Genomic DNA, 23,845 nt, shown 5'->3' on the forward strand with positions numbered 1-23,845 from the left:
AAATGTTAGGGATTAGCAACCCCCTCCCACTCCACACAAAGCGTGGGCTCTGGCAAATTCTCAGCCTTCTGGTCCTGACACTTCTCAGTCCATCCTGGGATTCAGTTCTATCTCTGACCTTTAGTGTGCTGTCAGTATCCTGAACTATTTCAAGCACATCTTTCTGTAGATTACTTTGAAAAAAAAGATAAAAGCCTTTCAAAGGCCAAAATATAAGCAGAGAATGTGCTGAAAAGACATCTGAACATGTGTCGTCTGAGATATGGTTATGAAACAAATAAGAACTGTAGCTTCTTCCTGCATTTTCAGCAAGGGGCAACTAATTCTGGTTTGCTCCTCTATAGAGTATGAAGCCTTATACAAAGGAGACATATTTTTTTAAAAAAAATACCAATGTGGAGTTCTTTATTTCAAACCTCTACCTTCTTCTTTGTTCTCCCCACTTCCCATCTATCTGGTACTACAGAATACGAAGCTAAGGGAGCACAAGTGATAAGAATGAGGGCAAACCCTCCTAACTATGCAGTATCAGTATTGTAAACAATGCAGAAATAATTATGCAAGTCTTTAATTGATTTGAAGGGAAAGGAGGGGAGGAGAGGGGAGAGGAGTAGGGTGGAGTAGGATAGGGGAGGGTAAGATAGGGTAAGAGAGAGCAGAGGAGAGGAGAAGAGAGGGGAGGGGAGAGGAGAGGAGAGGAGAGAAGAGAAGAGAGTTACTAGTTAATTTTTTTAAAACAGGGCGCAAACACTGGGGGTATATTTGAAACTATGCTGTGTTTGGGAAAGGGGCATGAAAAAGAGAGGAATCAAATAGTTAAATATGCGGGAGTACATCATCATAATCCACTGTAGGATATACAGTAATCTTTGTTTCGTTTTGTTCTGGTTTTTGTTTTTTTGCAGTAAAAAAATGCTTATCAGAAACAAGCTCCATTGCATTTCCATCAAATAAAACATGGAAACCCAATAAACTAGTGGCTCTTAATTGCACCCTGTCTCAGGAGCCTGCATTAAGTGCAAAGGCAATAAAAATGGTTATACTGTTTATATGGAGGCTCAAACTTATTTGGGAATGGATAAATCGTCCAAACAGCAGGAAGTTTGAGGCATTTTGCCTTTCCTATTTCCTCTGTAACAGACAATTATCTCATTAGATAAAGGGGGCAAAAAGAACAGCTAGCCTCACAATACCAATATACATATCTGTGGTACTATCACAGGTGAATTAGTGTATAGAGTTCTTATCACTGCATCACAGTTATAGCTATAGAAGGAAAAATGGAAACAATAAGGGATCAAGCAATTGATCTCTGTCAGTCTTATTTGAAGGTATTTCTTGGTTTGGGTAGAAAAGACAGCTTCCACAATGCCACGCACTCTTTGTGCCAAACACTAGTAAGTAATTAGTTTAGGTCCAGTTACTAAAACCCTGCTGTGATGGTTCTATTCCCTTAAGAGAAAGATTCCCATAGAAGAGAAAGAGTCATACTGGTGCTAGTTTTTTAATGTTTAGAGTTTTAATAGATATATTTATTATGTTGTTTTATTATTAATATTGTTTTAATTGTTGATTGGGAGCCTCCCAGAGTTCGAAATAAGATGGGTGGCTATATAAATCTTTTAAATAAATGAATACAGGTGGTTCTCAACTTACAACAGTTCATTTAGTGACTGTTCAAACTTATAAAGGCACTGAAAAAAGGGACTTATGACCAGTGGTGGGATTCAAATACGTGAACAACCAGTTCTCTGTGTGGATGCTGCTTCCGGAAGTCCATTCTGGGCCTGGGCAATAAAAAATTAGCTACCGGTTCTACCAAACTGGTGCGAACTGGCTGAATCCCACCACTACTTATGGCTGTTTTTCACACTTACAACAGTTGCAGTGTCCCCGTGGTCATGTGATCAAAATTCAGACATTTGGCAATTGACTCATATTTCTGACGGTCGCAGTGTCCCAGGGTCATGTAATTTTGTGACCTTCTGGCAAGCAAAGTCAATGGGGAAGTCAGGTTCATTTAACAACCATGTTACTAACTTAAAAACTACAGTGATTCATTTAACAGCTCTGGCAGGAAAGATTGTAAGATGGGCCAAAACTCACTTAACAACTGTCTTGCTTAGCAACAGAAAATTGGGGGTCAGTTGTGGTCGTAAGTTGAGGACTACTTGCATGGGGTGGGAGGGAAACCAGAGAAATTCTGTTATGGGCTACAGATTGCATGGCACATAGTAATAACTATGCCTGGCATCTGTTCCTCACAAGTTGGCAGATAAAAAAATGTTTATATTATACTGCATTTTAATATCTATAGAGCATATAGATTTTTTTCCCTAAAGAGCTATACTAAAAAAAAAAAGGTGAACTGCTTTCCAAATGAATAAACAGTTTTTTAAGATTACATTCTATAAAATGCTTGTCAGTAAAGAGTACTATAACACACACCCAGGGACACACACGCACACACACACACAACTTACCACTGGTACTACTCCAGGTTCTCCTTTTTGACCCTATAAGGTAAAAAGACAAAAATTATCTGAGGAAAATAGTATTTTTTTTAAAAAAAAAACACCAAGAAATAGTTTTTTCCATTTTTCCCCATTTCACTATGAAGCATAAATTGACATGATTGTGGAAAGTCTTCCCTGATTGCTAGGAAATGTTTTCTGTATTAAGGCAGAGCTAAGGACATGCTAGGCCCACTTAGCCCTGAGATGTAATTTCCTAATTTAAGATCCAATATTTCAAGGCAGACAGAGCTGGCTTGCAAAATGAGATAGACGTTTTCTGGTGTTCTGCTTTCTGTTTCTCCCTGCCTTAAAACAGAATCCAGCAATCTGCTTAGGGAGGAAATTGCACACCCTAAAAAAAAAGTCCTTTTTTCCCCACTGTTCACAAGAATATGTATTGATGTAGTTAGTACTGCCATGTCTAAGGGCCTAAGTACCTGAATAGGTTTTCATCAATAGCCTTTTTCCTGACACTGATTGATGACTGTATAGAAAAAGTCCTTCTCAGGTATTGTATTATATTTCATCTTAGCTGAAAAGCCAATGGAAACTTATTATTTTAGTCATATGGTCATGTTTAGTCACCTGATACTTGCTCTTATACCATTCAAGCACCAGACTTTTTCTTAGGCAATTTAAAAATCAATTTTCCTTCCTTCCTTCCTTCCTTCCTTCCTTCCTTCCTTCCTTCCTTCCTTCCTTCCTTGTTTAATCACTATTTTTTTCTATTTATTGTTTTTACTTACTGGTATCTCTTCATTAAGTAAATACATTGCATTGGCTTTTTACTCTCCAGGTAGCAGAAAGATGTGTCAAGTTTCTTCCCACTCAGTTCACCTTATGATATGCTAAATAATAATGTATGCATTCTTTATCCCATATACCTCAAGCTGCAATATTACTCCACTAAATAACAATTAATTAAGCTTACCTTCAGTCCTCTACCTAGAAAAAGGGAAGCAAAATGAAATAATTAATTAACATCAATAATTTCCAAGAATTGGTGAGTTTTATGTCAGAAGAGCCATATCTTATGAGCTAAGCATATTTAACATTTGGAGGCTAGTGTCTATACTTTGTCAAGACCATCCTACTTATCCTCTCTCTGGGATCCCATCTATTGAGTTTTGGACTGGCTAGTGAGATTGTTCACCCCAGATGACTATTTAAGTCAGTAGTTATGTTGCCATGACCTGTTCTGAAAAGGGAAGAAGCCCCTCCCCCCCCACATGCACACACATACCAACAGTCTGTTGAGGGCACTGCAGGAATAATATTTTAAACAATTATCTCTGTTTTCCCTCTATAGATCTATCTTACCAATTTTAAACCATTATGGAAGTCCATGGTGAAAGGACAAAACACAATGTGTTTGTGTTATTAAATTTTGTGTGTGTGGTGTTGAACCAACAAAGAATAAAGGATTTTATTTTTTAAAAAGGCAACAACAGATGGATTTCAAAAACATACGCTACTGACATTTGAATAGAAAACGTTACTCTGAATAAATAGAGAGAGGGGGGGACAGTGAATGAGAGAAAAGATGTAACTAGAGAACTAACCACTGAAAAGAAACAGTACAGCCCAGTGTGGCTACTCTGTCTTTTCACGGTAACTTCACCTTACTAATTCTTTGGGCAGAGGGCCTTTAGGCAAACTCTGAAATATATGCTGGTCCAGTCCTTCTTGCTTCTCTGAAGACTCTCAACCAAGGCTGCTGAGGAGGAAAGAAACATCCTCATTCTCCTGAATCCCATCCTTATCCTTGCAATAGGACAGTGGCTAATGTTAAAGAATACTTAGAATAGCCAAGTAGCCAATGGGCCACTCATCTTAGAGTCACCAATTAGCTTCCAGGCCTCCAGATTAATTACACCATCATTGGGCATATACAGATTGTTTCAGTGTTGATTGCTATTGGAATGCAATTACACAAATATGGAATATAAAACATTTTGCTCATTTTGCATTCCTAAGATCAGCTTTTTACCAGTATTAGTTAATCCTTTAGAAGAGAGATTGGCTGCAAGGTACTGACAGGAACGGAACAAACAGACATTCTTAGGTGGTAGTAGTTTGGGGAAGAGATTTGGCATCAAAGTCATAACACGGAATGAAACAAAGAGAGACAAGGAAGAAAAAAAAACCTTTAAAAAGCTGAACTGGAGTCCATCAATATTTAGAAAAGCATTTGTTGCCTATATCGGCTGAACAAAATAACTGGGAAGAAATTGAACTAATTGGGTCTTACTTCCAATTTGGATGGCTCAGAAGTTCACTTGGTTCAGATTTTAATGCAAGCTAATTAAATACTTTAACTTACTTAAAGACAGCTATTTATGTGATTTTAAAAAAAATTGAAAATGCAAGTTTAAAAAATGGCATGCAGAAATGTGTATAAGGGAAAAGTCTGCTGAAAACTGCCTGCTTGGGGAAAATCATACCAAACAGCAATGTATTAAGGAAAAAGACAGACAGAAAAATCGATCCTATATCACATGCATCAAAAACACATACATTTGAATGCAGACCCATTAAAACTACATTTATGCACTTGTGCTGAAATGATGTAGAAAAATGTAAGGTAGGAAAGAAAATAAACTGAGCGTACCGTATCTATTTACTATGCACTGGACTTTTAAGACTACATTTAACCCCAATATTTTGTATTTATGTCTTTATTTCACATAGTAGAAAATCTTTTAAGTAGCATAAACCACTAAATAAAATATTTCTAATTATCTCCTGTTTTTTCTTTGAGCACATACCTTTTTTTTTAGGGGGAATGTTAAAATTAAACCTACTTAGACAGATAGACAGTAAGACAGGAAAGGAGACAGACAGACAGACCTATGGGAGAACATGTGTATCCTCTCTGAGACATTTTTGAGATTCCAGTTCCCAGGATTGTAAGGGCTATAATCTCACCACATCTGTAGGACATCAGGTTAGGGGCAGCTGACATGAATTAATATATTTAAGAGCTCTTGTGCAGTCTGCAGCTTCCAAACATATTTTTCCCTGTTTGTATTACTGAATAAATATTCAGCCTTTGACCTAAAAACACCTAAACATACTCCAGACATGTACCATCTGTTTATTAAAGCAACCATATCTGCTTTTACTGGTTAACTGTAGAGCATCCAGCACAGCATTCTTTATTCATAATCAAAATAATATTATCATCACTGACAAATCATTTTCAGAAAGTATAATGCACTGGGGTGTATACAAATATATTCCTTTGTATCTAGACATAAACCCCTCTGGCCTTTGTGGAATGTACTTCAAAGCAAATATGGATAGGAAAAGACTGTGAATTTGCATGCGTGCTCTTGGTGGCTTCCAATTTGAAAGAATTTCATGAAGTTCCTCCAACTATAGGTTCTTTTTTTTCCAATTAGGGGTCATTCCAGTTTCTGTTCTTCTGGGCAGGCAAATAATGAATCACTCCTGCTGTCATTTAAAGAGATTTTTTTCCCCTGTTTCAGGGAACTATATGGTATGAACTTTGGAAGGAAATACTCAGTGTGTAATAATACTACACTGATTCCTTCTTAATCATGGCAACATTTAAATATGTGAATATTTTTAAAAGAAAATACTAAAGCTTCTATGCTATTAAATTCCCATTGGTTCTGAACAGCTGATAAAATGCCAGAACATAGAGTTAAAAACATGCAGGGTATAAATTACTACCATCCATCAATGCACAGTGACATTGCCAACTCTGACAGTAGGCTAAACATATGCCTAAATGTCTCCTGAAAAGCTAAGTCTTTATGATTCTCTGGATGCCAGCATGCAGGAGAAAGACTGGATAATGAGGTATAATCCATTCCCTAAAAGGCCATCTCGGAGAAGGCTTGTCCCAGAGTCTCTGTAAACAGCATTTTCTCAAAGAAGGGAAATGGATCATTGTAGTCCTTTGCTTCAGCTCTATCTATCTATCTATCTACCTACCTACCTACCTACCTACCTACCTACCTACCAGATTTTTTTATCCCATCTTTATGACTTTAGAAGTAACTCAAGGCAGCAAATATACCTAATCTTCCTCCTTTTTCCCTACAACAATCTTGTGAGATAGAGTGGGCTGAGATAGAATGACTGGCCCAAAATCACTCAGGTGAGTTTTATTCCTAAGGCAGGACTAGAACTCACTGTCCCCTGGTTTCTAGGCCAGCATCTTCACCACTACACCAACCTGGCTCTCCATCATTACCTCTCTCTATATATATTATCCTACTGAAAGAACTGCAGATAGAGGGTTCAAGTGATTTGCTTAGTTCCTTCGGTTTTGTTTCTTAAACCATTGATTACCAGTAGATTGTCTAGGGTTGCTTCTTCACTAGAATCTTTTAGAACCTTTTGTGACTATTCATGAGTAGCTGCATACTATGAATGAAACTGGACTGTTATATGAATGAAGGCAAATATAGTGTCTCAGGATAATGTTGTAGTATCCAACCTGGGCTGGTCCCTGGGATCAGAGATTTTTGTCTCCCGAGCTTTCGGACTTGTATTGGAGCCCATTTTTAGGGAATGTCTCATTAGCAGAGTGTGTGCTCTTGTATGTGTTGTATTTATAGTGCAAATGACAGCGAATGACTTAAAAGCCAGCCTTCAACACATCCCAATCAACACCTAAAAGCCACTTACAACAGCCACTATAAATACCACACACAGAACAGCACAGGTCTGCTAGTGAGAAGTTCCCTGAAGATGGATTCTCACACAAGTCCGAAAGCTCAGAAGACAAAATCTTTGGTGCCGGTGACCGACCCAGATTGGATCCTGGACTGTGATAGGCTGCACTACAATGTCACAGTAAGCCCAAACTGTAATGAATCCTTGATTATTAAGAGTAAATAATGTGACGGTGTACTTTGCTTGATCAATCCCACTTCACTTTTTCATCCAGCAAGCTCAGCTAACAAGTCATTGCTGCTCCATCTCTTGTTTACTTATTCTAATAGATGAGCCAGAAACTCTGGCTTAACTCCTGACAGGGTCCATTCTAGGGTCCATTCGAGCTGCCAAAGTAACACATTTGTATAATAAGCTGGTTATTGTCAAGCAATGCTATGATCCAAATCCTTCTGCAGAGCAGAGTTTAATAGGCATTAAGCTCCATGCAATAAATGTATTCCTAATTTCCATTAAAAATTTCATCTCTGAACTTCTGGACTACATAAATGTGGGATCCATGACTGAATAATTTCTTAACTGCTTTTGTCTGGTTTCTTAAACATCAGATTTTATTTTCTTATTTGAGGGGAGTATCTATTTTTGTAGCAAAATAATGCTGCTTTTGTTACAAAAGACAATCAGAGGAAACACAGTAATGCCATAATTTGGCAATCATAGCTATAGAATGGACTGTTACTATTCCAAGGGGGGGGGAAACTACCCTAATACTAATTGAAAATAGCTCCAATTATCCAAAGAAAATATAACATGCCCAAGTACAATTTGATGCTATAACAACTGGCATCAAAAATGTGACTTACACAGCATGAAGGTCATAGTCTAGAACACGTGTGTCCAACCCATGGCCCATCAGCTGCTTGCAGCCCTGGATAGCTAATAATGTAGCCCCACAAGATTTATAAAAAAAATTAAGGAAGTTTTGTTATTTATATACATAAATAACTCCCTTTTTACAAAGTTGTAATCCTTTAATTCAGGGTAGAGTTGGAGTGACTGAATGGAGTTGAACATTTACTGGCTGGATGCCCTTCCTGACACCATGCTGAGTTCATAGCAGATATCTTTTCTTTGTGCCCTTGGAGAGAAAAATCTGCCGCTACCTAGGATTGAGCTCTCAACTTTCTGAGTGGGAGGCAAGCTACCACAAGGCTACCATGCTGCTCTGTTATTCATATACATTAACTATATTATATACTGTATATGTGGCCCAAGACAACTCCTCTTCACACAGTGCAGCTCAGGAACCGGGCTGTGGAAGTGGTAGATGAGCTTGTGCGTTCACGTTCACATGTGCGAAACTGCATTTGTGAAAGTGGCACATATACCCGCAGATGCACAAAACTCTCTCCTCTCCACTCCCGCCACCGCTGCCACTTCTGCCAGTCCACTGAGCCGAAAATATTGGAGACCGCTGGTCTAGAACCAAAGTGTCATTTTCGATTGTTTTTAAGTCTCAGGTGGCAGCTTTTAGTTCTCAAAGCTATTCACAACGCTGAGATTAACTGGAGACATGAGTCGAAAGAGCCAGAATATTAAGTGGATCTCTTCTATTTCAGGATTATATGAGGAAAAAGTTTGTTTGGAAACCCTGACAGTTTCACATTTACAACCTGAAATATAATACATGCCGCAGACCCTCCCAGGTCTTTAGCACTGCCTCTAAGTCCTGCTTCCAATTATTTTCAAATAAGATCAGCATGAATTACTCATGCATTATTTCACTGGATATTTTGCTTAGGAATTTCTCAGCTGACCCATTCATTGAACTTGATCTCTATGTGCGTTGTAGGAGAATAAGAATTCATAGATTTAGAAGCCTGTCTCACAATATTACAGGGTCAAACATGGATTAAAGAACTGGAATCTCTGATAATGCCCCATCAATGGTAGCAAGCCTTTAAAAAATATTAACCCTTCACCCCTACTGACAAATTTGAGACTAAAATTGATTCATGAAACTTGAAGTTTACCTGACTTCCCATCTCCCCCCCACACACACACACACAAAAAAAAACTGTATTCAAAGGATGGGTATCAGATTTTCTCTGCTGGAAATGTAACAGTACTGAGAGTTCATTGTCCCATCTGATTTGATCTTCTGAACTATCAATAGTCATCTGAAATAATATTTTCATGTTCATCAGTAGATTCACGGGGAAAACTCTAAATGTTAAAGATGTTAATGCGATGCAGAATTATATTCCAAAATTCTGGAATCTTACTCTCTATGGTGAATTATGGTTAAACTGAGCGTAGTGCATGGAAAAAAAATATACTGAGAAAGTGGAAAAGTGATATTATTCAAGACAATAAAAAATAGCTGTTAGAAATATGTAACTTGTCCATCTTAGAAAAGACAGTATTTTTAACTAATCAATGAATAAAGCAATATTGTACATTCTTCTTTGGTATAGATTTTGTGACATAATTTGATCATTTTAATAATATGTAAAAGTATTTCTGTAAACCAGTAACATTTATGCTTTATGTATTAAATTGTTTAATATTAAAATTTGTTAACTTCTGTTAAGGTCTTTAAATGTTGATGGAGCCTTTTCTCCTATATTTTGGTTTCAGTTAGTTTAATTTTCTTCTTTACTGTTTTTTTTAATTGTATGGTTCTTTTTTATTGGCTATATTTTTCATTCAAGTTTTTTTTTTTAAAAAAGAAAATAAATGTGTCCTTCTACATCTATATAAAAAACGTATTGATCCGTTCTATGTTTCTGAAATTGTCAGCATCTCTTCAAGGTCCTGGGAATGAGTTGAATCAGGCACAATACTAGAGACTTTTACTGAACCATTGCTTTCTCTATAATCACCACCATCATTTTCATACAAATAACATATATTAACAGAATAACACAGTTGGAAGGGACCTTGGAGGTCTTCTAGTCCAATCTGTTTTTCAAGCAACAGGCCCTCTACCATTTCAGAAAACGGCTGTCCAGTCTCTTTTTATAAGTCTCCAATGTTGGAGCACCCACAACTTCTGGAGGCAAGTTCTTCCACTGGTTAATTGTTCTTACTGTCAGAAAATTTCTCCTTAGTTCTAGGTTGCTTTTCTACCTGATTAGTTTCCCTCTATTGTTTCTTGTCCTACCTATATTGTCCCATAGATATACTTGAAGAATTCAGTCTGCTTCTACACACATATACATTCCTCCCAACTTAGGTGTCAGTGAAAATTGAGCCATTGCTGGTTTTTTTAAATACCTTGCATGTTCTGGAACAGTTTTCAGTCGAAAAATGTACCAAAATTAGGGATATTGGAAAGTTTCATTCAATCTATACTTTGAACCAAACTAATCTGATTTTGGTATCCCTGACTGAGCTATACTTCTAAGCTATACTCTTCTCACAATCAAGTCTTTGGCTTTTTAAAAAAAGTGTTTTCTATTTGAAGAACAAGGTATACATGAACAATTAACCAGTGGAACAATCTGCCTCTAGGAGCCATGAATGCTCCAACACTGGAAATTTTTAAGAAGAGACTGGACAGCCATTTATCTGAAATGGTATAGGGTTTCCTGCCTGAGCAGGGGGTTGGACTAGATGACCTCCAAGGTCCCTTCCAACTTTATTATTATTATTATTAAATGCTTACCAAAGGTGGGAAATGTGAAAAAAAAGATATGTATTTTAGGGGGAAAGGTGTACAAATTAACCTTGTACATATAACCAGGATCCAATCTGGGTCTGTCATTGGGAGCAGAGGTTAGTCTTCCGAGTTTTGGACTCATGCTGGAGCTCATCCTCTACCATTCCAGTAGAAAGTAGTAGTTCCCTGAGGATGAGGGCTCCAGCACAAGTCTGAAAGCTGAGAAGATTAAACCTCTGGTCCCGGTGAACAACCCAGATTGGATCCTGCAACATTATCCTGGAACATGTATATTTGCCTTCATTCATAAAAATAACCAATCCAGAACGAATTAACAATTTTATATATGTGACACTTGCACACTAGAAATAGATACAACCCTCCATTTTTAAACAAAAAGTGTGGGGGGGGGATAGAGAGAGAATGCTCTAAATGGATAAAAAAATAGAATGAGTGAGACCACTTTCTAAAATGAATTCATTTATGATAAATGTACAAAACATTATTTGTGAAACATTGTTATTATTATTATTGATATTTTAAAAAAACTTTACCGATAGAAGCTTCAAATCCAGTTCGGGCTGTGTTTGGGCATGTAGGACAACACTCTCCAGGGGAAACCCGTGGGTTTTCACAATCTAGTGGTTCGAGACACTGAATCATATCACACAGAATGGCTCCATTGTCACACACACAAATCTGGCATTCTGAAGGTTTCCAGATGTCCCTATTCAGATACACCTGGTTATTCTGAGTGCAGGCGATTTCGTCTTCTTCTATGTCTAGAAGAGAGAAAGGACAGAGAACAACATTAGTAGCATCAGATTTCTGCTGGGAAGAAAAAAAGCTTCTAACACAAGAACAGGGCAATATTCCTGACTCAGAAGACTTATTTATGGTGTCATGAGCACAGCCATCCAAAGCAATTCACCGGGCAGAACTGCAGTTTAGAACCAGGAGAGATGCCTACCAATGCAGTTATGATGTTATTGTCTGCATGGGTAGAAGGGACAAATCAGAGTGGGAGCTTGAGAGCTGCCCATTTATCCTTTTCATACTATAAAAAAAAAAAAAGTAAAAACAATATGTGCTAAGGAAGCCTTCCCAAATCAACATGCATCAGACCCTGGTCATATATGCAGAATTGCACTAACATTTAGGCAAACTCCCATCCCCCATTTTCTAACATAGTGAAATATTTTGAGAATACAGAAATTGAGAAGATGCCACTAAACTGAATCAAAAGGACAGATGGGCTATCATTTATATTCTTGACTTTCAAAAGTGGAGAATGGAGAACACAGGAACCTTAGCTACAAGTTTAACCCTTCCAGCAAGAATCGTCTTTGTTTGTTTAAATATGTTGGTGACAGTAAAGCAAATAGAGCACTGCAATGAACGTTATCTATTCCCTCCTGGCACCATAATTCAACAGCATTGGAACAAAGGCTGAATTCTTGTGCTAGAGCTCAGGGACAGGGTTCAAACAACCCATTAACTCATATTGTTTATGGATTCATTTTGGCTTAATGTATTAGGACATAAGAACACAAGAATAGCCCTGCTCATTCTCGCCAGAGCCAATTTTATTTCTCACATTGGCCAACTCAATGCCTTGAGTTGCTCACAAGCAGAAAGGAGAGCCATAAACCCTCTTTCACCCCTGCAGCTGATACTGGAGGGATGCTGCCCCAAATTTAAAGTAACTGACTCACAAGAACAAAAGCTTTTGATAGACCTGCCCTCCATGAGTTTATCCCACTCTCTTTTGAAGTCATCTAAGTTCATAGCCATGGATTGTGGTGATGAATTTTACCAGTTAACTGGCTATAAATCAAGCCAGTGAAATTTGCAAACCGTAGCTGGACTTGCAGTGTGATTCTAGACCATACCTCATTTGTTCAACAAATTATGTTCAACCCACAATGATTAGTACAAACTCTGAATCCAGCCCTAACTACCTTTGTACTCCTTGGAAAGCACTGCCCAAGCCTAAAACCAACAATCTTGTTGCACTTATTTAATTTGCCCATGCATGCAACTATAGTTTTTTTTAAAAAAACAAAAAACAAAAAACAAATTAGTACAACTACATGATGATGAAGAGAAGAAAAAGTAAAAACAAGCATCAGAAGAATAAACATCAAGGTTTTCAGAGTTCTTGTAGTATCAGATTTGAAAGCTACCTAACCCTGAAGCTCCCTTCACTTTCTGAACTAAAATGTGCATAGCCAGTAATCCTTCTTCTGATTTATCCACTCAATACCTTCATGCTGTAGGAAAAATATATATGCAGCCCAAAGACACCCAGTAAGCTTTCACAGCTAAGGGAGGATTTTTCTCCCCAGTCCTAACTCTGCTCATTAGTAAATCACATCCCAACATGGTTTAGTTAGACTCATATCTGAGTGTACTGAGTGAGATAAACTTGTAGGCAGTTTAGCTGGTTTTCTAGTTTTAATATGTTAGGTTTTAATATGTATGCCCAACTACAATCTTTTTTTATGGCTGATAAATGGTGTTTTATTTTTGACTTGTGAATTGCCTGGATTGTGGGATCGGCATCTCCAGAAATATTTCAAATAAAAATAGCTATATAAAATATCTTTGACAAGCAATAATAATAAGCCTTTGTTATTTTTATAAATAACTGAAGGTGTCAAACTTACCTGGTATTTCCTCCTCCTATTTTCCCCACAACAACCACTCTGTGGGGTGACTTGAGCTGCAAGGGACTGACTAGAGCAGTGGTTCTCAACCTTTCCAATAGCGCGACCCCATAATACAGTTCCCCATGTTGTGGTGACCCCCAACCACTTATACATCACCGGGTGCCAGGGGCGTGGCCAAAGAAAAGGGGGGAAAAATGGCGGACAGCCTTGTTTGGCGACCCCCATGAAATGGTCGTTCAACCCCAAATGGGGTCCCGACCCATAGGTTGAGAACCATTGGACTAGAGTCACCAAGCCGGCTTTCATGCAGAATTAGAATTCAGAACTCAGAACTAGAACTCGGGTCTCCTGATTTTACCTTAAACACTACACCAGACTGGCTCCGTTCTAGAAAGGAAGCCAACATTTCCCAAGGTATCAAAACAACAAATGAACAGCCAATTCTCTCATCTAAGCTCTACCAATCTCTAACAATGGGTTGATTTTTTTTTTTTTTGTATTCCAAATATAAATTCAATGATGTATATGAGGGGAAGGCAGTAGAAAATCTTCATTTCTGAAAAAATAATACAATGGAAAATAGTGGCAGCGAAGAAGAAATAAAATAGGAAAGCTGGTCTTCATCATTCAAAAATCTATTAAAATATTACATACAAAGGCAAAAACAGCACATGCATTCAATAAATGAAGAAGGCTGAATACCAATTAGTGTGACCTTATTGTTTTCCTTTAAGGAGGCTGATACTAGTACAACTGGAAAATTATTCCTGCTTCCTTTTTTTGCTGATTTCCCAGGATAGAGATCCTTTCGTTATTTAGAGGGGGGAAAGGCTACTAATAAAGAACCACTAGGGGGCAGAAGAAGCCAGCTAAAAGAAAGGAAACTGTGTTTGCACCAGGAACGAAAAACAGGCCAGAAGTCTAACTTGTTTGACTGACTTGGAGTCATCTTGGACTTCAGTTTTTCAGCCAAAGGAAGTTTTCTCTGCAGATGTAATAACCACATTGCTGAGATGCCGAGGAAAATAAATAGCCTGCCTGCACTCTTTAATGAGAGATAGAAACAAAACTGTACGTCTGTAAACCAGTGGATGAAACTGACATTTGGAAGTGCATATTCAGTTTCTTAGGACATCCCACTGGCTTTTTACTAATACAATTCAATCCCAGCTTGGCCAAGCAGCTACCAAAATTGCCAGATGATTGAGGGATGGAAGAGAATTGGTGTAAAAAGATATATATAGCCCATATTATCACACAGCCCATTTCTTCAAAATGACATTAAAACAATTGTACTGTATAAGCTTTCAGCCTGAAGACACTGAGGTGCCAAATACATCCAAGTGTCAAAAGAACAGATTCAATTGGCAGTATAAAGTTCCCCGCTGCCCCTCCCCCACACACACCCCACCACTAACCCCCCCTCCCCCCGCACCCTTTTTGGGCCTTCCCAAACCTACTCTTTAGGACTGAATGATCCTACAAAACAGGACTGGGAACCAAATGAGATTACAGGGCTAAAGAAATATCCACTTACATCACTCCTGCAATATATTTGAGTCCAGTCTGGGGATTACAGAGGAGCTGGCAGTTATATTAAATTATTAAAGAAGAAAGGACATGCAAAGTGTAAGATTTGGCCCCACTTTTGGGCCTCATACGTTTAAGTAGTTCTGTATACAATTTAGAAATTTAGAATTTTGGAGATCTATTTTGTTATACTAGAAGCTGAGATCCACCAATTGTTTTATTTATTTATTTATTATCAAATGTGTTTTCTGCCCATCTCACAATGAGATGACTCTGGGCAGCTTATAGTGTTAAAATAATCGGCATTAGAAGCGAAGTCAGTCAGGCAAATATATACAACCAGTTTTTAACCACATATTTGTGATTGGCATCAGAATGAAGTCCCTTTCATTGAAAAGGGTGTGTTCTTTTCAACACCTGCGATATTTTCATTTTAGAGACACCACTGTTGTCACACAGCTGACAATTAGAAATCCTTATTATGTTTCTGGAAATGACTCAATTTCCAGAGGCTTCTTAGCTTAGAACAACAGCTATATTACAGCCAATAGTTGGAGCACAGCCTTGTGAAGATTCCCTATGAGATAAAATCCTATTCCAAAAGTCTTCTGCCATCTATCAAGCATGCTAGTACCCCTTCAAACCTCTAAGAAACACTGCAGCTTTGTATAAGAACACAGTTTAGTAGCAACCAGTGCCTAATTTAAGCAGCCAAACAAAATGTGCTTCTAGATACTTTCATTAGAAACTATAGCACTTTCCCTATTAGTTAACAGCAGACAGGGACACTAGTTTCAACAGTACATAGAAATACAAAGTTGTTCCCAGCAGCATCTAAACATACATACACACACACACACACACCAAAAGGCAGATGTTAGGCATACAGGGAAGGAGTTCTTACTGACAAAATTAACACACACAGACCCAACATGGAGAGTAACTGCACCGGGAGGATGGGAGACATAATCATAGGCAGGAAAATAAAGATTAAATCCCATTTCCTTCTGGGTTTTGTTCCCAGTAACAATTGCCCCTCCCTTTCACTATACCTAGACTGGGTTCTTTATATGCATGTATGTTTTAATTCTAAAAACATGGCACTTATCCTTAATAGTATATTTAGTGTCAGCCCCACTAAGTAGACCATATCAGGAAAGCAACTCCACAGGAAGGTCAAAACTACTTTTGTTGATATTGGCTTTAACAGTACATTTATGCAATCTAATTATGCTGCATCTTTTACCCCTTCTTATACATCACTGAATTTAGGCAGTGCCTGTGTGAGTGGAAAGTTATCTTCTTGCTTCGGAATCTAAAATGTTGCAGACCTTTTGCCTAGTTAATGGTTTGTGCATATTCCTGACAAGGTCATCATCTTTATATTCTATGCTTAGTTTCACATCTGTCTTGCTTTAAGAGGTGGGGGTTGGGCACATGGAACATTCTGGGATTATACATTGAACGGATGAAATCCCAAAATACTACTTTGCTTGCATCAAGCTACTCTTGGAAATTAATTTTGGAAAGCTACTTTAAGACTAAGGATTGGAATGACCTTTCATGTTCCTGCCACTGGAGCAGAGGTCCCCAACCACCAGGGACCAGTACTGTGGAGAGAGGTTTTTCCGCAGACCAGAGAGTGCATGGTTTAGTGTGCTGCCTGCATCACATGGATGGGGCTTTCCTTGTTTGTGCAGACCGGTTGCTGGCATGCTGCGGCCACGAACCAAAGGTTGGGAACCCCTGCACTGGAGAGATAAAATATCCCAACAAAATAAATAAAATCGAGGTAATCCTTGACTTGCGGCCACAACTGAGCCCAACATTTATGTTGTTGAGGGATACATATGTTAAGTGAGTTTTGCCCCATTATACAATCTCTCTTGCCACAATTGTTAAGTAAATTGCTGCAGTTGTTAAGATAGTAACACAGTTATTAAGTGAATCTGGCTTCCACATTGACTTTGCTTGTCAGAAGATCACAAAAGCTGTTCACATGACCCCGGGACACTGCCACCATCATAAATATGAACCAGTTGCCAAGCCTCTATATTTTGATCACATGACCACATGGATGTTGCAATAGTCATAAGTGTGAAAAATGGTCATAAGTCACTTTTTTCGGTGCCATTGTAATTTTGAATGGTCACTAAATGAACTATAGTAAACCGAGGACTACCTATAGCCCAACCATATCTCAATATGTATAACTGCCAACAGATCAGTTTCAGATAGAGGCAAATTCTTAATTCTAAGTGCCCATTTATTGATACATGCTCCTCTCCATCCCCATACACATCTTGTCTTCCAAGCCCTAATAGGTGTATCCAATAGTACAAAGCACTAGTAAAGGAGATTAAAGCAGCTTGCCAGTGTGGGAACAGTCTTTTGTTATATATCTTGCTTATCTTGTCATCATTCACTTCTCTCCAAAATTAATAAATTCTAATGTTACAATAAAATTATAAAATAAAATGCTTCCTTTTTTGGAGGGAGGGAAGGAGGGAGGGAAAGAGGAAGGAAGGAAGGAAGGAAGGAAGGAAGGAAGGAAGGAAGGAAGGAAGGAAGGAAGGAAGGAAGGAAGGAAGGAAGGAAGGAAGGAAGGAAGGTAGGTTGTTTGGTTTTAGGCATAATGCAGTAGCATTTTGAAAATGAAATTCTGTGCTCAAAAGGCCTGTTCTGGAAAAGATTTAAAAGTAAAAAATTTTCTACAGAAATATTGACATTGATCTTATATAGACATTCATTCAAATTCTGGATTTCACCTTGCTTGTTGGGTACTTCCACATCTATTCTTTTGTTTCAACCCCAGAATGAGCTGCGACATCACCAATCAAGGATTAGAGGCAAGGGTGAGGTATCCCCATTTTCAGTTCGCAAAGCAGTTATCATGACTTAGCTCCTACATTGGTACCATCAGCACAGCAGTGAGAATAGCCAAAAGCACCAATCTAAGGAGATGATAGCATTGCTTTTGCTCTTCCTGGAAAGCTCTGCAGATAACTGGCTGACTGCAGAGCAAAATTACTCATTCATTGCATACTGAGTCTGTGGGAAATTTAAAAGAATGACCAGCAAGAAAAGCTGCAAGGAATTAGGGGTGGGAGGGAACCCTGTTTCTAGTTCTTTTTTTTTTAATTAAAAGTTTTAAAGATTTTATACAATATATACCCCAAATCCCTCCCACCCTTCCCCCCCTCCCCCACTTCCTAGAGCTGATTACAGGGTTACAAATAAACAATCATAATCTAACAAACATTACCCAACTATACAAACAATCAAATCCATAACATACTTTAACTCCTTTTCAAAATAAATATTAACAAATTAAATACAAAAATAATAATATAATTAAACCATAAAACTAAAACTAATATAAATTCTACCATATTAAACTATTAATAATAATCTAAAATTTACTCATACACTAAATAATACTTTTTAGTCTCATATTTATTCTGAATATAATCTATCCATCTTCTCCACCCTGTTTCTAGTTCTTATTCAGCTTTGCGTGCATCCCAGTTATCTAGTTTAGCTTTTAAGTTGACAAAGAACAGACCTTTGACATACCAGAGTAAGGTACTACTGAGGTTAGAAATGAATCATGATAACAAGATATGAAAAATATTACCCAGTGTAACTACTGTAGTTAACTATATGAACACAGAAGATAACAGCAGTTCTCAACATTGAGTATCATCTATTTGTGCTATAAGATTTGCGGTTAGCATTCAGTCACTACAAAGGAAGTATTTTTCTCTTCAAGGTTATTTACTAGAATCAATCTTCAGTTTAAATATGCAAGGACCAGTTGAGGATTTGTTGTTATTTTTTTAACCATGGTTCCTTTAAGATCATACTGAAATCTTGTAAAAAGATATTTTCTTATCAATGTTTGAAGTCTTCATTTTTCAATATTTTTTTTGAACTGTTAATGAAACCTTACCCTTAAAATATGTTGGCTTTACATCTCCCTAAACTTCCAGTTTTAGGGAACCCCAAAATATCTGGAAGACATTAGATTATGTTTCAGTCAAGTATCAAGTTTTCTTTATAGTCACATACCAAAATTGTATATAGGACATCAAACACATAATAAACTAAAATATTAAACAGCCAATTGCCTTTAAAATCAAATTGAGGAAAACTGTCCTAGGAAATTCTGATCATTTCTTGAAGCATATTTGGCAAAATGGAGTTTTTGAAGTTATATTCTGTGAGGATAGCTTCTTTGTGCAATTACAGAGCCAATGTTAATATTGTTTAATGCTCTTTTAATATTGTGGAAAGTGGTCAGCTTGGATTCTATTCATTTCAGCCCTCATCTCTTTCCCAATGTTCTAATAATAAAAATTTAATTTAATGCTAAATTTGCCAGATTTTCTCAGAAATGTTTTAATACACACCATAAACTGTTGAAAAATGCTCAAGAATACTTGATGAACTCCACCCAAAAATAACTTGGAGAATTTTTTTGAAGCCACTTTCATTCAGCCTTATGACAAACTTAAACTGGTGCAAGAAAGATTGCTGCATAGTAAATAATTACAGCAAAATGCACATAGAGGGGAATCTTTTTAAAAAAGGAAGTGAATTAGTATAAACTCCAGGAAATAAAGACAGAGGTGTTATAACAATACAAGTGTCCCTCTTCCAGCTATGAAATGCTAGTTGTATTTTTCCAATTAAGAACATAAATACTGACAACAAATGTACTTTTGTAAAAAGTGCTATGGAACCACATGTGGATGAGAATAATACCTCAACCAGGAGTGTTCAATCTTGGCAACTTTAAGACTTGTGGACTTCAATTCCCAGAATCCCCCAGTTAACATTCTCCACCTAACTCTAAACCTAATCCATGCTGGCTGAGGAATTCTGGAAGTTGAAGTCCACAAGCTTAAATTTTCCAAGGTTGGACACCCCTTAACTAACTTGTACACATGGTCCAATGAACTATTGGACCATGTGCACAAGATAATGGTACAGTCTAGATCTTAATTGTATTTGTTGCTCAAAAGCACAAATTACTTTTCTTTTCAGGCTCAAACCATTTACCTACAGTTTGCATCATATACACAGCCCAGAGTCATTAATCCAAAATGTTAAAACAATCTCTCTGATAATTCATGGGATGTGATATCCTCTTCACTAAGCATTAAAGAGATCATTGTCAACGGTGATGATGTTGATAAATGTGATATCACTGGTAAATGCACTGCAGATCACACCATTTCCTTTGCTCTACCACCACAGTTGACAGAGGCAGTGTTTTCTCCATCATATTTTGCCACCCTTTTTACCACTTTAAAGGACTGGAGGTGGCTATTCTGATATTTTCCCAATACTCTTAATTCAGGAGTGGGTAGAAGACAGATTGGTAGAATTTTGGATGATCACAAATAGGTTGATGGGGGTTTAGTTCTCTAGAATTTAAGTATAATTCAAGAAAATCACATGCTCAATTTCTCTTGCATTTTAATAGATTCTAGAATTTAGAATGCTTTTTGATCAATTACAAATCCTTCACTGACTTGCCAAGGCAATATTTCCTAAGAGAACGTACTAAGATAAAAAATGACCAAACTAATAAAATCAAGGACATAAGTTCTTTAAAATAAAATGAAAGAACTGCATCATCTTGCCCCAAAATCATTTTATAACGACAGACTTCTCAAATGATTTTCAATAAATCTATGCAGGTTTGTTGTTCCTTTTCTTCTAGGATTATGATTTCTAGGACACAGAAATAAAAGAAAGGTTTTCTTCAGGCTATAATGCCATATTATTTTCATATGGCTCTCTGCTTTGGGACTAAGCACTATGAACTTTTCCAGTGCATAAATCTCTGCATGAAACAGCTTTATCTTAGTTTGGAATGGATATGTGCTTAATAAATTGGCAGGAATAATCTGCTCCCAATTTGTATTACATTCATCTATCATCAATCACCATTCCACAGAAAATATTTTTCTATATTAATGGCTACATGAAAAAAAGAACAGAGTTACATATTAGGGATAAGTGGACCAGGATAACTTACTTGCTTTTGGGAGATTTACATTAAAAAAACCCAAAAAGTATAATTCTATAGAATCATTTCCTAGGTCAGTCCAATACCAGATAGGAGCTGCATTTACTTTCTAAACTTTGTGAAGTGACTGATGTGACACAGCTATTCCAAGAACTCTATGTAAGTACTCTTCAAAGAGCTTGGTGCTGCTATAAATACACCCACTACAACTTTTCCCCCCTGTGGAAGTGTTACCACTAGCCTAATTTTGATCTTCTAGAGTTTATCTCACCATATATCCACCAGTAGTAAGATTTTCCGAGCAGGATCTGTGAATAGAATTTGTTTAATTCCCTACTACCCTTCCAATAGCTGTATAAAAAAAAGAATTTTAACAGCTTGCTTTATATACTTTTTAATAAATCTCTATAAGTAATGTTTAACATATAATAATAATAATAATAATAATAATAATAATAATAATAATAATAACAACCCCCAGTGAGGCACTACCTTGACGTGGTTGTGGGGCTTGTGTACCCTGAGGAAGGTGAGAGCTATGCCAGAGGTTCAACCATATTGGACAGTCTCATCAGAGGAGTCAGACAAAGAGTGTCTCTCCCATAAAAAATATGGTGAGACGTAAATTTCAGAATGCCATACCGGCTCGGATGTCGCTCGGGTTAACAAGGTCCGCGCTAGATATTGGAGTTCCTGGATATCTGGTGAAAAATGGGTTACAGGACTCAGGACTGTTGGCTGAGCAACCAGGGCCAGCAGCTGCAGAACTACTGGAAGAAAAGGTGTTTACTCGTCGCAGATACACAGTGATGGAAAACAAAGAAATAATGATCTGTTACTACAGATCAAGTCCAACAAGAAGAGGATATCTAAAACGAATGCACCAGTTCTGGAAAGAACAACATCCAGAATCAGAAATAACAGAACAGAGACTAGCAGATCAACGCCGATTTATAACACGAAATAAAGTATTCACAGAAACAGAATTGGACGAACTGCAAAGGTTTACCCAGGGCAAAGAAATCAAAGCCTTACCAGAAGTAATTCAGAATGTAGAGGCAAACCAGGGGGAGTTGGCAGTGAAGGAATCCAGCAGAGATATACAACTGTTCTCATTTGGAAACCAGGCACCTCTTCCTCAGGAAGAACAAAACCCTCTAACTAAAGAAATAAAAGAATTGAAACAAAGAATAACTGAGCATCTAGAACAGCACAAAAACAACAGAATAAGGCTACCTGCATTGAAGCTTGTTCCAAAGAAACAGCTAGCACAAGCATTAAAAGATGCAAATACTGCAATATCAAGTATAAGCACCAATTCACTGCAAGAAACAAACCAACTAATGTACAGCACAGCTGCAGTTATAACAGAATACCTGGGATGCAAAATCAACAAAGAAGAAAAACAAACAAACAGTGCACCAGAAAAATGGAAGGTTAGACTAGAAAATAAGATCAGCAAGTTAAGATCACATGCAAGCAAGCTAGAACAGATGAAAGAAAAGAAGCTGAAGAACAAGAAGACCAAAGAATACCTAATCAAGAAATACCACTTAGAAACAAGGAAGATCAAGGAAGCACTGGAAATAATAAAGCAACAAATAACAGCTATAGCCAGGAAAATCAGTAGATATGAAGCTCGAATTGCAAACTATAGGCAGAACCTCCAATTTCAATCCAATCAGAAACGTTTCTACCAATCCATCAATGGAGAAACTGCAAGGAATCAGTCAGTACCTGACAAGGAAGAAACAGTGCAATTCTGGAAGCAGATATGGATAACCCAAAGAAATACAACAAGGATGCAGCTTGGTTAAAAGAGGTGGATGCAAATAAAACAGAAGTTGAAATGAAAGAACTAGTAATAACAACAAAAATGGTAGAAAAAAGAGCAAAGAAAATCAAAAATTGGTCAGCACCAGGTGAAGATGAACTGCATGGGTTTTGGTTGAAACATCTAACTGTTATACACCCACTCATTGCCAAACAGTTCAACAATATACTACAAGGAGGAGAAATTGAAAAGTGGCTAACAACTGGGAAAAACCTACCTAATAATGAAAAATCCAGCAAAAGGGGCAACACCAGGCAACTACAGGCCAATTACCTGTTTACCAACAACTTTCAAATTACTAACTGGTGTGGTAGCTGATGCAGTACAACAGCATCTAGTTGAAAACAATCTCTTTCCACCTGAGCAGAAAGGAAACCGCCCCAATAGCAGAGGAACAAAAGATCAACTCCTAATAGACAAAATGATCTTTGGAAAACTGCAAGAGAAGGAAGACCAACCTGAATGTGGCATGGATTGACTACAAAAAGGCATTTGACTCTCTGCCACATGATTGGATAACAAAGTGCCTAGAAATAACAGGAGTCAGTAGAAACATCAGAAAATTTGTGCAAAGATCGATGGCACAATGGAAGACACAGTTGCAGATCAATGGTGAGAGGCTGGGAGAGGTTAATATCAAGAGAGGAATATTTCAAGGAGATTCATTATCACCATTACTATTTGTTATTGCACTGTTTCCTCTGTCAACAATACTGAATAACTCAGGACATGGCTATCAAACATCAAAAACATCTGCCAGACTATCCCACCTCCTTTATATGGATGATCTGAAGCTGTATGGAAAAACATCATCTGAAATAGAATCGCTGCTCAACACTGTCCGTATATATAGCCAAGATATTGTAATTGAGTTTTGCTTGGACAAATGTGCCACACTTACTATCAAACAAGGAAAAATAATGAAAACTGAAGGAATCA

General features: G+C 37.5%; 1 protein-coding gene across 2 annotated transcripts in view; it reads right to left on the reverse strand.

The window, feature by feature from the left end:
• Window positions 1-11,607, reverse strand: part of COL5A2 (collagen type V alpha 2 chain) — a 96,129-nt gene extending 84,522 nt beyond the window's left edge. For both annotated transcript variants that reach the window (XM_039363713.1, XM_039363712.1), the window contains exons 1-3: window positions 11,385-11,607; window positions 3,448-3,461; window positions 2,484-2,516 (exon numbers count right to left, since the gene is read on the reverse strand). In XM_039363713.1, coding sequence (XP_039219647.1) covers window positions 2,484-2,516; window positions 3,448-3,461; window positions 11,385-11,493 — 156 coding nt within the window. In that variant the 5' untranslated portion in view covers window positions 11,494-11,607. The remainder of the gene's footprint in view (window positions 1-2,483; window positions 2,517-3,447; window positions 3,462-11,384) is intronic.
• Window positions 11,608-23,845: the final 12,238 nt, after the last annotated feature.

The sequence above is a fragment of the Crotalus tigris genome, unplaced genomic scaffold (genome assembly GCF_016545835.1).
Source record: "Crotalus tigris isolate CLP2741 ecotype Arizona unplaced genomic scaffold, ASM1654583v1 scf7180000019570.252052, whole genome shotgun sequence".
NCBI lineage: Eukaryota > Metazoa > Chordata > Lepidosauria > Squamata > Viperidae > Crotalus > Crotalus tigris.